Raw genomic sequence first — 17174 nt, forward strand, 5'->3', positions numbered from 1 at the left:
CTCCCATATGAATGTATGTTCCCGTTTTTCTTACATTGTTTTCTGTCCTAATTGTTTTTAACAAGTTAATTGGGTTTTTCCAGCTCTGAAAGTGTGAAGCAACGGAATGACGTCTTCTACCTGCAGCCTGAGCGCTCCTGTGTACCCAACAGTCCCATGTGGTTTTCCACAATGCCCATTGATCCGGGCACATTGGAGAGCATGCTGACCCGCATACTTATGGTGCGAGAGGTTCATGAGGAGCTGATGAAAGCAAAAGAGGACTCTGAAGCAGAAATGTCTGATTAAGTTTGCATCAGATGAATCCCTTCTCTTACCCGAAACCTTAACCACCTTACCTTTCACAAAAAGCGGGGCAGACACTAAGCTGTGATTGCAACGTTTCCACCCTCTAAGCGTATCCACTACTTCCCACTTTTTACCCTTCCCTATGTGTACAGATGAAGACTCTCCTGCTGGATCTGAACGGGGAAGGGAGACAGAAGTCCTCAATCGCAGTTATGGGAAACCATGCACAGAGACAAGCAAATAACTACACCATCCCCCGAGGATGTACACCTGAGACTAGGTGCTAGAGACCTGTGCTAGGAACTTTAAATCTTTTTAACTGGAGCTCAGGGGAAGTAGAGTTTTTAATCCCTTTTGCTGTTGAATGCTCTTGTGTTACACTGCAAGAGAAGCAGAAGGAGTTATGGAAAGACTTTCTCCTCACCAAGTGTTTAGTCACACTGTATAGGAGATGTAGATCATAACATCACCTTCTTTGATAATCCTATCTGGTGTTTATACATATATCAGGTGTGTTGCAAGCCCCTTTGGACCTTTCTTCAAGTTCCAGTAGTCCATCAGATGTTCCATTACATTACCCAACGCATACATGTATTGGTCCTGAGAGACATTCACTTACCTTGCAGGGTTTCACACAGCCTGACGTGCCCGAACCACTTTTTAGATGGTTGCAGATAAATTGAAACAATGTTGACACAGACAGACACAAATTAGTGTTATTTTGCCTAAAAAGATACAAGCGGATTTTCTTGGCATGGAAGACCAATATCACTGCACAATTGCCCTTGTCTCCACAATGCAAACGCTTTTAGACTCCCAAGTACCTTAACTATTTGCCTTTACTGGCCTTTTAAAATCTGGTCTTAGCATTTGTTTAACTCTTCGGAAAGGAGCAATCAACTTCTGAAATCATCTGCATTGCTGATCTCTGTCACAAGTGGGATTACCCAATAAATTTCAGTTTTTTTTTAATATAATAAGGAAAAATATGTTGTCTGCAAGAATTTGTGAAACGGTCACCCACGTCCAGAACCCAGTTGCAAATAACATTGCTATGGACAGTATGCTAAAACTGGCATGTCTGGCACTAAAAGTATTTTTAAAAATATTAAAAAGCAAGTGCATCTGTAACAGGGTATAGCATAGGCTGGCAGTGATGCTGGGAGTTGTATTTCAGCAGCCTTTCGGAGGCCGCCCAGTTGCTCATACCTGAACCCTTCTTACTATATAAAACAAGGAAGCTTTTGAAAATAACAAAAGGAGAATAAAACGTGGACCATTTTTTTCCTGCTGGGGCAAAACTGCAGCTGAACATAATAAGTGTCTTCTGGGCATAATGGCCTTTTCTACATTGTGACTGCTGTCTGCAAAGACTGAACATCAGTTCCCCACCCCAATTGGGCATTAAATAACGCTTCCCAATGATCTAGTATAGCTAGCTGACCTGCTTAAAAACGGTTTCCTTTACAAAAAAAAAAAAAAAAGACAAAACAGAAAAGGACATAGCTTAGTGTTTACAAATAATTTCAGGTCTCTCCCTTGCAATGAAATACTACAAAGATGAGCCGTATGAAGATTTCAAGAAATACGAATGAATTTCACTGTTCATATTCCCTTTTTATTCAATAAGGGGATAGCGGTCCTTATCCTTTTTCTAATCAAAAGGGGATAGCTGAATATTGCAGCGCAATACGTTGCTATCCCTTTTGGATATAAAAGGGTTCCAATGGTTTCCATTTTTTTTTTCCTTTATCCGCATTTTTTTTTTTTAAATTAACTTTGTTTTAGTAGTAACAGAGTTTAATATTATAAGATAAAGTAGTCCTTTGGGATTTTTTGTGTATCTGTTAGTTCTTATCCTGCTTGTACAATAAATCACCAGTTGTGTTTTTAACGCACAGGGCTGTGTGTGACTGGAGTGAAAAAAAAAGAAATTTGTTTTATTTGCCTTTCTGATCGTGTATTACCTTTATGATTAGTTGCTCATAAGCACAGACCCCTTCCTGGCATCCTCAGACCTTACAGTCTCTGTGTATACTAAATTGTACAGGGGTCTGTTGCTTTTTCTTGGACCTTCAATCTGACTTCTCCTTTTGCTACTGTTCACCCCATTATATCAAACAATGGTTTAGCAATTGCCTAGAAAGCCGATTGTTAAACTGTCGGTGAAAGTGGAAACCAGGTTGTTGTATTTTTCTGTTGGATGTATCATGCTGACCTTCTAATTCATCTGTCAACCTGAAACAAAGAGTTTGGAAGGCCAGGCCAGGGGACCCTTTACATCAGTAGATTTGAACTCTAAATCTTGGGAACTCTGAATTTTTATATATATATATATCTATATATAAACACCTTTTCTATGAAAATATAGCTTTGTGAGGTGAGTTACTCCTTCAGACTAGTATGTTGTAATTAATACATAAATGCATATTAAAATTCTTATGGGGTGCCTAGACTACACATGTTTTGTAATTGTTTTTATTATGTAGATTCACTTGCATATATAAAGGAATATTTTCCTACGCTGGTAAGTGTGAAGCAAATAGACAGACCTCATCTGGAGCTCTATGGAAATGGACACACAGCCTGCACTCTGGGCTTAATATGGGTCATTTGGATATTTAGATCATTGATTAGATCACTGCAGCATAACTGTATAAATATCTATAGACTAAGGTGCATTTCTAGATGCTGGAAAAACTGCAGCACAGGATGGGCCAAATGTGTACTGGAAGTTTTGGTTGCAGAAGTTTAAAGGTAAGGAGAAGTTGGCAGTGATGGACCCGATTATGGGATGGTCTTTGTAAGCCTCTGTCGTAAAGGGGTTATTTGCCTTTGGGTTGACTTTTAGTATGATGTAGAGCAGTGATCCCCAGCCAGTGGCTCATGAACAACTTGTTACTCCCAGTGGCCTCAAAGCAGGTGCTCATTTTTTAAAGTATTTATTTTGCTTTTAAATTAAACACACAAATATATCCATTAGAGTTGGCAATACATTATCACCAATCAATAACAATAAAGCAAACCATGTACATTCAGTTTACTCGATTGAATTTAAGATATATTACCAAAGGTGGAAAAGACCTAAAACCACCTAAGAGAATAGTGCATCAATGCTATTATGTTGAACATCAACCCATAAACTGCAAAGCTTTACAAATGTATCTGATAGACCTCTAGCCTCATAATAAATGGTAGCATTTTATTAATTAAACCTGCTGAGAAACTGTAGGAGAGGTAGGTTTTGTCCAGTGTTGCACAATCATTTTCCTAGCCTAAAATAACAACATTCTACGTAAAATACAAATTTAACTTTGAGGCAAAATTTCATTCATAAATACCAAGCAGGCAAAATTCTGGTGAGGCATAGCAAGATGATCATTTAAGCTTTTCATAATTCATTTCCAATATTTCTCAAGACATGACATACAATGTGAAAATAATCGGCTTGTGGTAGTTGACAACAAGGACATAATGAGGGTCTATTGGGATCAATTTTACTTAACCTAACTGGAGTATAATAAACTGATGCAACAATTTAAAATTAATCAATTTATCTTTTGTAGAAATTATAAAAGAATCCGTAGTTTCTTCCCACTGTTCATCAGTGATTGAGGGGAGTACCCAACGCCATTTCTCAAGAGCTTTATGAAAAGGAGGAGGAATCATTCTGTAGAGCTTTATACAAATGAGATGCTAATTTATTGCAATCCGAATTTCTCAATATTAAATCTACAGAATAATGAACCAAAACGGAGCTCTAAATTTCTAGTATTGAATTGTAGGTATTGAAATGTTGACCCTGTGTAAGTTCTATATGTGTAAATTATAAAGTTGTGCAAAAGATTTAAAAGTTCCATCATCCAAGATATGTCCTAGTGTTTTAACACCTAATTTAAGACAGTATATAAAATCCGGCTAAAAAACGAAAGTGAAGAAAATAATTCCCCCATAATGGTGCATGCAGAGCCCATTAATACAATGTTAATTTCCCCAGTTTCCTTGCATCTTGCCAAGCACAATAAGGAGCTTGCAACACAGGGGAAGTATATTAGAATCTCTCCATTTACGCTCAATCTATGAGCCAAAGATTCAAGGGATCCTAAAATTAAAGATTGTTAAAACGTGTTTGGGTCTTCAAGATCTGAAACGAACCATGTATGTAAATGTGACAGCTGAGATGCTAAATAATACAAATATAGGCTTAAAAGTTGAAGGCCTCCTCTATTTAAACGGGCTGTTAACGATTTCCATGAAAATCTAGGTTGCTTGCCTACCCATGATGCTCATTTTTTTTATTCCTGGCTTGAAGTCAAGCTTTAGATGCATAAAAACCATGTGTACTACCAAATAGAACCTCCTGTAGGTTGCTAGTCCATATTGGAGCTACCAGTAGCCAATCACAGCCCATATTTGGCACCCCATGAACTTCTTGCATGCTTATGTTTCTCTCCTGGTCTTTTTTATGTTTGAATGTGGCTTATACAGTTAACAAAAAAAAGGTTGGGTATGTAGAGAGAGATTCTGAGACAAATTTTATTTGTGGCTTTTGCGTTATTTATCTTTTTAGTCAACAGCTCTCCAGTTTGCAATTTGGTTTGAACCAGTCTATGGTCAAAATTACCCTAGCAGCAAAGCATTGGTTTAAATAAAAGACTAGAATAGAAAGATTAGTAATAAAAAAAGATTTATTGCCTTGAAGGTCACTGGGTTTTAGATGGGGTCAGAAGAAGGCAAATAATTCAAAAACTAAAAAAAGGCCATTGAAAAGTTGTTTAGAATTAGCGCTTTTATAATATACTAAGAGTTAATGTGATGTTGAACAGCCCCTTTAAAATTTCTGCCATAGAAATCCACTGTTTTGGAAAATTTCCAAATCTCTGGTGCATTTTCTGACTGCATAATTAAAAATAGGGATGCACCAAATCCAGGATTCGGTTCGGGATTCAGCCTTTTTCAGCAGGATTCCGATTCGGCCGAAGCAGGAAGGGATATTGCGTGACTTTTTGTCACAACAAAGGAAGTAAAAAAATGTTATCCCCTTCCCATCCCTAATTTGCATATGCAAATTAGAGTTCGCTATTCGGCCAGATCTTTAGCGAAGGATTCTGGGTTTTGGACGAATACAAAATAGTGGATTCGGTGCATCCCTAATTAAAAATACAATTAAGTTCAATATAGTGTATACCCTTGGACAATTTTTATTGAAAATTTTTAACTTCTGGCCTTGCAGCTCTGATTGACAAGCCCCAAGGGACCATAAGAATGTGTCGAAGTCCAACACTCTCTTGAAGAAGTGTCCAGTTTACATAGAAAGAGGTCACATTGAGGAAAATCGTCTATAGGCATATTTTGATGAAGAATTCAATTATGTTAAACCTGATTCACTATCCCTTCAAGTGAGGTTTTGGATAAGATTGTAAATGAGGCTTATGAGAAGACTAAAACATTAGGAAGAATCCAGAAGAGGCAGCCACTTTGGTTTCTTCAGAACATAAATAAAATCTCAACATAAAACTGGGTAGTTCTGTACATTGAATCACCACTGGGCTCATTTTCCTTCCAAATCTGGATCCTTATTGATACTGGACCAGTTTCCAGGAATCATATTTGCTCAGGGGACAGGAACATTTTGAAACCAGCAATGATTTATGCCAAAGACAGATTCTTCAGGTGCTCAACCTCCATATGAAAATAAACAACTGGTTTATTAGCATTTAAAATCCTGCTTGATGTATGCATGTTGAGGATAAAAGTTACGTTTGTTCATTATGAGTTTTTAACAGGCAATCATAAAAAATAAAGGAGCCGTGGGGTGAAAAACCTGGCCTCTCATTGCCACTAAAAGCTGCTCCTCTCTGGAAGTTCTGATTGGAACAGATTTGTATAGCCAGCTCCACTGCCAGGAGCCCTGGGTAGAGAAGTAGAAAGCCAAGTCTCTTGGGGAAGGAACTAGCCATGGGAGCATAAGTCAGGGTCCCTAGATGAGGAACTACCATTTACCTGGGTGGGTTAAAAGGGGCAAAAAGAAAGGATGAAGTCTTGATGGAGGGACCAACATATTCCCAGGGTCTCAGTGCCTTGGGGAGAGAAGTTGACAGTCCAGCACAAAAAAATCCAACAGGGCATTCCACAACCCACTGCCCTCACTGTGAAGAACCACCTCCGTTGCTTCAAATGAAAGTTATTTTCCTCTAGTCTGAAGGAGCATAGAGCAGGCAGAGTACAACACACTGGTTTAAACAATGCAGTGGCCAGTTAATCTTTGTAGTGGTACCTTTTAAAGTTACCCCTAACCACAATTGGGAAGAGAAGGCCACCTTTGTACTATTTGTAACACAACTGTTTTTACTATAAACATAAAACAGCAGTAAAACTATTCCACCAATCCTCCAAGAAGACGGACTCTGATCCCAGGCCCAAAGCTTGGATTCTGCTACCTATCCACTTCCCCCCCAGAACTCCAGTTACCCCCAAACCTTACCAACTGTTCTTTTTAACTAACCCTGAGAGTCAAGCCACCACCCGCTATGATGCAAGACATCTCCACAATCCATACCCACATTTATTGTACAATGCATTATATGTATTTATTTAAAGGAACATTTAGGAACAGAGAAGGGCAGAACAGGGAGTTAGCTAAAGACAACTGAGGTAAAGATTATGGAGGACAAAGGAGTTCAAATGAGAGAGGAAGGTAGAAGAAAATAAAACATGTTAAAAAGGATTATTAAACATCCACTATATTTTGGGTGTATATCTAAGTGTCTTGTAAAATGGATTGTTTTTATGTGCTGTGTTGTTTTATGACAACCAATAATAATAATCAGCAGGTTCATTTTCTGTTCATTATCAATGCATCACAAGAAGGCATTCTATCATGCACGTAAGAACTATAAGATATATAATTGAGCTTTTCTTCAATCTAGATTCAATTTTAATCACAGGTTTAGCGAGCTGTCGGACTACATTGCAAATGTCCCTTTTAAGCCACTGTACTAGCAACAGACTAAGTAATGGCATTATGGCACAAATCCTTTTATGAATTCACAGAGTATGTTTTAGAAACCCTTATGCAGTATATCTTCAACATTAAAAGACCAGTTACACTAAAAAATGTAAAGGTTTGCTATGTATTTAAATATGTAGTTACATTGAACTGGTAAAAATGAAACATTGCTAAAGTTGATATCAGTAAGCTGCTGTGTAATGGGGCAGCCACTCAGAAGCCACTGAATAGGGCAATAATAGGACATTTTGCAATTGTTTTAGTGATTTAGCAAATGAAATGAGACAGTTTTACTCATTACCAGTGTAAAACACATGACTCAGCAAAACACAATGTTGGCTATATAGGAGAGCTCTTTTTGTATAGTTTTGTAACAAGGACAGACGTCAAATAAATATACTATACGTTAACATACTGGCATACATATTTTACAGCCCACACTATAGAAATGCAGCCCCAGTCCCAGCATGATGATACATTACAAATAAAACCCAGACCACAATATGTCCAAGCATTCATGTAAAATACAAGACATACTCAGCTTTGCAAATGCATGGAACCATTCCTAAACTGATGTTAATTGAATATAAAGGTATGAAAGAAAACCACACAAAAGATAAAATAGCAGAGCACAAAAGAGTCATGATCCAATAATATAATCAACAGCATTTATTTTTAACTAAGCAAGAAATACAGGCAGCTTGCAATTGCAACACATACAAGGCACCATTGTTGCGTGTGCTTGATACTTATGTGATCTTACTCACACATGAGACTTTAGAGCAGTTTATCAAATCAGTCACAAACATGAACATTGACTCCCCCTATTGTGAAATATTTTTAGCTTCTTAATCAAGAAAACCCTTTTTAATGGGTAAATTTACCAAACCTGTGAATATTTTCATGTTTATGTAGTGGGGGGTAGGGTTGCCACCTGTCCGGTTTTGACACAGACAGCCTGTTTTTTTGAAGGGCTGCCAAGGTCAAAACTGCCTGCCGAGTTTTCCAAATTAGGAAAACCAGGCATGATTCCCAATGATTGACGCGGAGATCAGCCAATCAGCGATTGCAAAGTCATAGCCCTGCCCTGGTGTCACAAAGTTGGCAACGCTAAGTATGAGCAAAAAAACACCTGGAGGCCTATTTATCAAAATCCAAATTGGTGAGGTTTAACATTTTTCTACATCAAATAATGGCACAATTTAAAAAAAACTTGAATGTTTGCTGATTTATTACAAAATCCGAATGTAAAAAAAAAATGATTGAGTAAAATTGTAAAAAAAAAATTTTGAATACCTCAAATCTTAAATTTATAGGCTTAAAAACTTAAATTTGTAATTTTTCAAACTGGAAACTTCGAATTACAACTCGAAAATTTCAATGAAATTCCCCACCAGCCTGGAAATAGTAAGAAAATAAAAGAGCATTCATATTAAGTAAGGGAAACATAAAATCAGAGCACAGAAATATGAAGGGAGGAGGCCAAAATGCAAGGTTACTAGTAAAATATGCAAAGGGACTTGTAAAGTGATAGAAGAGAAGATGGATTTGCTAAATGAGCAGAAATAAGAGAAAAGGTGGTAAAAATCAAATGTATAGGTTATAGTGGAAAACAGTATAAAAAGAGAGAGACAAATGAAAAATAAGGAATAGAGTACCTGGCACTTGCAGAAGAGAAACTAGTAAGAGAACAAAAGGATAAATAGGAGGGTACATGGGACAGTAGAATAGGGGGGGGGCATCCTAAAAAAATTGGAGTGTTAAATCCACCTCCCCTATTCATTAAACACTGTCTCTTATTATGAACAATGTGCCTGGAGTGACAGTACCCATATCCATTCACTTGCAGCCCCCCCCCCTTTGATTAGGGTGCCTATACGCCGTTCTTTTTGTTGAATAGTGTGCTAGAGAAGCTAACTGATCTCATATTGTTATAAGTGGTGGTGGGGGGATGATGTGCCTTTACCCATTACTCCCAGGGGCACATTTACTAAGCTCGAGTGAAGGATTCGAATGAAAAAAAAACTTGAATTTCGAAGGGTTTTTTTTGGGTACTTCGGCCATCGAATAGGCTACTACGACCTTCGATTCGAACGATTCAAACTAAAAATCGTTAGACTATTCGACCATTCGATAGTCAAAGTACTGTCTCATTTAAAAAAAAAACCATAGAACTACATAGTTCGGCAGTTTAAACCTACCGAGGTACAATGTTAGCCTATGGGGACCTTCCCCATCACTTTTCTAACCTTTTTTGATCGAAGAAAAATCCTTCGATCGATCTATTAAAATCGTTCGATTCGAAGGATTTTATCGTTCAATCGAACAATCGCAGGATTTGCGCTAAATCCTTCTAATTCGAAGGATTTAAATTCGAGGGTTGAACCCTCGATATTCGACCCTTGATAAATGTGCCCCTTAGTGTGCACTAGATCCTAACCAAACCCTGAACCTCAACAACTTCCAGGTTTCATCCTGCAGCTCCAAACTGGTGTTGAACTACACCTCTCAATATCCTTAGCTAGGCAAAGGCATTCAGTGGGTGTTGTCTGAGTATAATAGAAGTTTAAAGGGGAAATTGAAGCTACTCCATGTCTGGTCCTTGCACAGTAGATAATTAGATTCGCAGTTTCTCCTTCGTTTTCACTGTTATCAAAGCAGCAGTCTATTATGCAATAGGAATAAGCAGTACACGTACCCATCTAACAACTAGTGAGAGGCAAATCAATTTATTTTAATTTTGTTTATTTATTACTGGGGTACGAACAGAGGGTCAAAATAAAAACTAGAACAGCTTCATTACTCCCCTACCTGCCAGAGATATTAAATTCTAGAGAGTTTAACACATAGACCGTATTACACAGTAATTGTGCTTTTCTTCTATGACAAGCAGAGAGGTAAAACCAAAGCATCCAGGCAAAGAATGGGTTAAGTAGACTTCCTAACCACAACACAATAAAATCATTTACTGATACATTACATATAAGCAAAATAAGTATGTGCTCTTCTTACCTTCATTACTGGCATATTATAGGTTTTTTTTTTCCTTTGAGTTAACTTTTAGTATGATGTAGGGACTGATATTCTGATTTGCAGTGAGTTTGCATGTTTTATGATTTGTGGTTTTTGAGATATTTATTAGCTTTAATTCAGCAGCTCTTCAGTTTTTCAATAAGCAACTGGAATATGAATAGGAGAGGACCTGAATTGAAAGCTGAGTAATCAAAAGTAGTAGTTACAATAGATTTGTAGTTTTAAAGAGCATTTGTTTTTTTATATAGGGTTAGTGACCCTCACTTGAAAGATGGAAAATATCAGAAGAAGAAAATAATCGAAAAACGATAAATTACTAAAAAAAAACTATAAAGAATAATTAAGAACAATTGAAAAGTTGCTTAGAAGTGGCCATTCTCTAGCATACTAAAAAGTTAACTTAAAGATGAAGCAACCCTTTAATAGCTGCTACCTTCCTTACAATCCTTAGTTGTCTCTTGCTCTTGCCTCTTGTGAGTGTAGGTGACACACTGACGCCTGTTTTTAAGGATGGTGACAGGCTACTCAAGTGAATAGAAGGAGGCTGTTAAATGGAAACTTTGTAGCCGGGTTTGTCAAAGGGAGACAAGCAGCAGATAATGTCTACAAAGTCAAATATCCCCTCAGTAATACTTTCATTGGATTTCAATAAGACATTTGATTCAGTATACTGGTATTATTTATTGTTTATTTTGGAAAAATATATCAGAGCCTTATACAATGAGCCAACATTACGAGTAAGCTTGTTAGGATATTTACTCCATCAAATACATCTGAAATAATGGACAAGACAGGGGTGTCCCCTACTAGCCATTGAACCCCTTGCCTGTGCCCTTAGACTGAACCCCAACATTGCAGGTATTCAGGTAACATCCCACCACTATAAGTGTATTCTATATATGGACAATGTCCTGATATACAGGAGCTCACCAGACTGTTAATCACACTCCCTAATTTGTTTAAATTCCAAGGGGACTTTGGAAAGCTGTCTGGATTGATAATTAACCCTTCAAAATCTAGGCTGCTGAATATAAACTTTCCTTATTTATAATGCAAACTCATCCAACTGATTTTAAGAGAGATACAAAACCTAAACCCTTAGGGAGTCAATCAAACAAACTCCTACCAACCTTTATATAGCGCTAACTATCTGGCATTATTGTAACAAATATGCCATACTGTAGAAGCCTAGAAGGACCCAAATATATAATGGTCGGGCTGAATGCACTCTATTAAAATAATTATACTATCTAAGGTCTTATACTATCCTTCTGACCCCAAAGCCAGAATTTTTTTCAGACTTTACATACGATTTATTATAAAACACATTTGGACTAGAATTAACCCTGAATTATATGTCCCATCACAAATACACTGACACACAGACATGAGCACTAGAACAGTAAAAACACTTTGGCCAAAGAATTATCAAGCCTGCCACCACATCAAGGTAGGCTCTTCAAGCAGGTACCTATGCTAACCTATGTAAAAATGCGAGGTAATGGGGAAAGGTATTGGTACTGGCCTCCTCCACCGCCACTTATACGTATAGCAAAAAATTGAAAAACCAATACCTTATATGTGGGGTATTCCCAAATTTATTGCAGTGCTAACCAATACAATTTTATACGATGGGAGCACGCCCCTTCTTTTATGTTTATATATTGTAGTATAACCTAAATTGCATTTAGCTTTAGAATTTGCATTTCTATTATACAAATAAGAGCCATTTGGTTTAATTCCTTGGTCAAAAAAACCATTGGTGACAAGTACCTCTACACAAGTAAAGAAGAAAATACAGACCAAGGCCCCCTAAACAAGTAAAAAAAAAAACATTGGTCAACAGGGCTCCCACCACAAGTTGGTGGTCAGTCCCCCACCCCCCACAAGGGAAAAAAAAACATTGGTGGCCAGTGCTCCCTCCCATAAGAAAAAAAATATGGTGGCCAGGCCTATCCACATGTTAAAAAAGTAAATTGGTAGCCAGGGCTCCCCCATAAATAAAAAAAATCCATTGGTGGCTAGGCCCCCCCCACGAGTAAAAAAAACAAAACAATGGGGGCCAGGGTTACCCCTACAAAAAATACATTGGTGATCAGGGATCACATAAAAGGTTTTTTTTTTTAAACTTGGTGGCCAGGATTTAAAAAAATTGAAACTTACCTTGAAAGTTTTCCTTGGTGATGGCAGCTTTTTACCATCTGTATAATCTGAATTATTCCACCTAACCGAAATGTATCATTATGTGCCTTCACTTATAAAAGGTAAAGAGGTACCTTCACCAACTCAATTTGGCCCAAAAAAAGTTTCAACAATCTATGGAGAACTGATTTCTATTGACCCAATGCTCTAACTAAAATATGTTAAGGATTGGCACAGGGAAATGTGTAACCTACAAACAGAGGAGGTTTGGCCAGATATTTTCCAACCACTGTCAAGACATTCAAGACATTCAATCAATATAATGAAACTTCATTCAAAGTGTCGAACTCTGCTATATAGTTCCAGCCAAATTAGCGAAGTAGTTTACTGGGCTGTCTCCCAACTGCTTTAGTGGCTGCACAGTAGACTGTACAATGAGCACATTTTTGATGGGATTGCCCTATTTTTGGATCATAGTTAATACAGTTATAGAAGACATAATTGTGGCTCCAGTGAGAAAAGATCCCTATGAGGCTCCCAAGATTTGAAAGATGGATAAAGGGAAAAAGAGATCTGGCATGTGTAGTGTAGTGAAAATATTTTGACCAAGCCCATTTTATGGCCACAACCCTAATTATAATGTCCGTTTTACAAAAATGTACCAGGCTATAAAAGTCTGAACACATTTTTGGGAGTTTTAAAAGGGCAATATTTTAAAAATATTTTAAAAATACCACACCAAGAGGCAGATCGATCAAGGGTCGAAGTGAAAATATTAATTTTTAAAATTCAAACCTTTGAGTTTTTTTTTAAAGTGAAATCAACTTGGGAATAGTTAAAATTCAATTTGAGTTTTTTAAAAAAATAGATTTTTGAAATTTATCATGTACTGGCCCTTTAAGAATTTGACTATTCACCAAAACCTACCAAATTGCTATTTTAGCCTATGGGGGATGTCCTGGGATCAGTTTGGAGATTGCAGCCTTCCTGAAAATCTAGTTTTTTCAGAGAAAAAATTAGAATAGATTTCAATTAAAATTCGATTCGAGTTTGTGGGTTGATCCCATTCACCCGAGTTTGAAAAATTTTAATATTTTGATAAATTTTCATTGGTCATTTTTCCCCCCAAATTTTGAATTCATGGGAGTTTATGGGAGCTGTTACAAACTCCCATAAACTCTAATAGGCATATTTATCAAGGATCGAATTTAGAGTTTATGGGAGTTTATAAAAATGCCCATGTCATTATATTCATATGGGATCATAATGAGTAGGGTTGCATTATCAGAAAAATATCCCTTAATGATCTCAAACTCCGCAATGCAATTGCCCCCACCACTTCCCCCGGTAGTTACGCCACTATTTTGAAGGGCCTTAATTTGATGGGATGCTGACACATATTTAGGAAAAAAGAATATGATCAAGTTATGTCCACATATTTGCTTGATTTGCCAATCTTTTTCATTAGGCACATGGGATTTTCAGAGACCAAACTTTCTTGTCCAAAGCACTTCTATACGTTAACCTTTTAAAATACTTATATGTGGAAATGCTGAAATACACTAAGCCACTGCACAGATTTAACCACCTACCTAGAACATATAATAATATATAATATAATAATGATAATAATATATAGATAAATAATGTTTATATATAACTATAAGGCAAAGTAGTATTTGTGTCACGGTCGGCACCCAACACCAGAACAAATGCCAAGCACCCTGGTCTCGGCTCGTGCTTCACCTGTAGTGTGACCTCCATTGGCCTCGGGAGGAGCCCTCAGCTACTTGGATGCCACCAGGACTTAAACGAGAGGTGCAAGGCTAGAGGTTCTGGATAGGCAGAGGGGCACGACTGTTAGCAAGAGTCTTTAGGCGGAGGGTCACGGTACAAAACAGCAAACCAGAATCGTCATCAGTACAGGACGGGTCGGGGCAGGCAGAAGTCAATCGTAGTCAGGCAGGCAAAGGTCAAAACCGGGTAATCAATCACACAGGAGGGTTCAGCAGAAGGGTAGTCGATATTCAGGCAAGGGTCAGATATAGAAGTCAGGATAATCGTACAGCCAGGCAGGGGTCAAAACCAGAATCAGAATAAAGCTCACAAAGCACCAGGAACAAGATCCTATCATGGGCAGTTTGCACAAGACTGAATTCCCCTTTTATACCCTGGTGTTTTCACGCCATTGCGTCCCTTTGCGCGTTGGCGTCATCACGCCAGCATGTCCGCGTCAATAAAGGAAATGAGACGCGTGCACGTGCGCCCTAAGAACCAGCAATGGTGGAGGAACCACGTGGCGATCGTCCCCGCCGCACAGCTGGACCACCAGGGTGAGTAGATTTTATCACATTTTGGAACAACAAGGTTGGAGGCTCCAGACAGCATATTCACAATGTAAACATTAAGGGGTTATTTATCAAGGTCTGAATTCATCTCAATGTTTTCTGCTACAAACTCAGATCAAATCTGCTTGGGTTTTTTACTCTTATTTATTATTACATTTTCCCAAAAATTTGCATTGCGGGCAAAAAAAAAAAATCAGATTTTCATATTTTTTTAGGAATTTCCCCCGAAAACTCAGAAACCCAGCGCACATCAAAAAGTCATTGGGACTTCTCCCATTTACTTATATGCAACCTCGACAGGTCAGAGATGTCAGATTTTCAGATTCAGACATTTCCATCCTCTGGGATAAATAAATTCCTAAAGTTCATGATTTTTTAAAAGTCTGATTTCATGAAAAAAAAATTATGACTTTTTCATGATTTTTGCATTTGGAGTTTAGAAAATAACCCCCTAGGTAGGTTTGACACCTACCCAAATGAAATCAAAATGATAGACACTACAGGGGTTGAATGACTGACCATTACCATTGATAGCTTAGGTATGTCAAGATCATAGCTCTTTAAAGCAGACCTATCACTTATAAAATAATTCGAACTCCTACTTGATGATGCTAGCTATAAAAAAAACTTAATTTACACTTATTAAAATCTTGTTTTTCAGTCTTGGAATTCAATACAATCACAGAAAGCAAATAGACTCTATTTTTTGGATACTGTTATTAAGACAAGCTTTGTATCATGCCAAAATCGAATTCATGCAACAGAAGGGGGCACGAAATACCCAAGCACATACACGGGGAACAGAGTTAGTTAGTGAGAAGGGAGGGTGATGAGATGAGTGCAGTGACATCTAGAAATGAAATTTGAACAGAACAAAAAAAAAACCCCTAACTAAAACAATATACATTTATCTTAAAATACATTATCTTGAATACAACCAAAACCATAACAATATACCTTTGGATTGAAAATTTGTTATATATTTACATTTTTATATTTACATATTTAAACATTTTAATAACAAAAATATAATTATAAAAATAGCAATAAGAACAATTCAATATCTGAGAACTCCAATTGAATCCCTACCAATTTCCCTGTTGCATAGGGTCATATACTCAACCAAGAGGTCTATCAAGCCCACCCTCTACCGAACCTGCCATGAAAGACCGCTTTGGTTAAACTAATCATCCCCTGCAAAGGGACCCACCCCCTTGGGGACTCAGCAATTCAATTGGCTTTCTAGGCCTAAAAAAAAATTGATTAACAAATACATCAATCACCTTCACTTAAAAATCTAAAACCTAAAATTCTTCAACATAAGCACATAAAGAATACAATACAGATCTATGCAAAATGCTAACTATAAAACTATACATATATACATATCTTGAAAAAACTCACCTAGATTCAATTCCTAACCATAGCAATAAAATTCTGAATTGAAAAACCTCATTTATTTAAACATTTAAATAAACATCAGTACAATATTAGTAAAATGCTTGTGTTTAAGAACAATTGAATTGCTGAGGGCCCCAAGGGAACCACTACCCATTCCCTGTTGCTTAGGGTCATATGCTCAACCAAAGAGGTCTATCAAACCCACCCTCTACCGAACCTGCCATGAAAGACCGCTTTGGTTAAACTAATCATCCCCTGCAAAGGGACCCACCCCCTTGGGGACTCAGCAATTCAATTGATTAACGAAAACATGAATCACCTTCACTTAAAAATCTAAAACCTAAAATTCTTCAACATAAGCACATAGAGAATACAATACACATCTATGCAAAATGCTAACTTTAACACTATACATATATACATATCTTGAAAAAACTCACCTAGATTCAATTCCTAACCATAGCAATAAAATTCTGAATTGAAAAACTTCATTTATTTAAACATTTCATTTACTAAAACATCAGTACAATATTAGTAATATGCATGTTTTTAAGAACAATTGAATTGCTGAGGGCCCCAAGGGAACCACTACCCATTCCCTGTTGCTTAGGGTCATATACTCAACCAAAGAGGTCTATCAAACCCACCCTCTACCGAACCTCCATGAAAGACCTCTTTGGTTAAACTAATCATCCCCTGCAAAGGGACCCACCCCCTTGGGGACTCAGCAATTCAATTGGCTTTCTAGGCCTAAAAAACAATTGATTAACGAATACATGAATCACCTTCACTTAAAAATCTAAAACCTACATTTCTTCAACACAACATAAGCACATAGAGAATACAATACAGATCTATGCAAAATGCTAACTATAACACTATACATATATATATCTATCTTGAAAAAAACTCACCTAGATTAAATTCCTAACCATAGCAATAAAATTCTGAAT

At 37.2% G+C, this 17174-nt stretch overlaps 1 protein-coding gene across 4 annotated transcripts in view; it reads left to right on the plus strand.

Moving 5' to 3' along the window:
• The window catches only part of zmym4.S (zinc finger MYM-type containing 4 S homeolog), a 52827-nt gene extending 50079 nt beyond the window's left edge, over positions 1–2748 (plus strand). For all 4 annotated transcript variants that reach the window (XM_018249506.2, XM_018249507.2, XM_018249509.2 and 1 more), the window contains exon 27: positions 84–2748. In XM_018249506.2, the coding sequence (XP_018104995.1) occupies positions 84–288 (205 nt within the window). In that variant the 3' untranslated portion in view covers positions 289–2748. The remainder of the gene's footprint in view (positions 1–83) is intronic.
• Positions 2749–17174: the final 14426 nt, after the last annotated feature.

Source organism: Xenopus laevis, chromosome 2S (assembly GCF_017654675.1).
Source record: "Xenopus laevis strain J_2021 chromosome 2S, Xenopus_laevis_v10.1, whole genome shotgun sequence".
In the NCBI taxonomy this organism is placed as follows: domain Eukaryota; kingdom Metazoa; phylum Chordata; class Amphibia; order Anura; family Pipidae; genus Xenopus; species Xenopus laevis.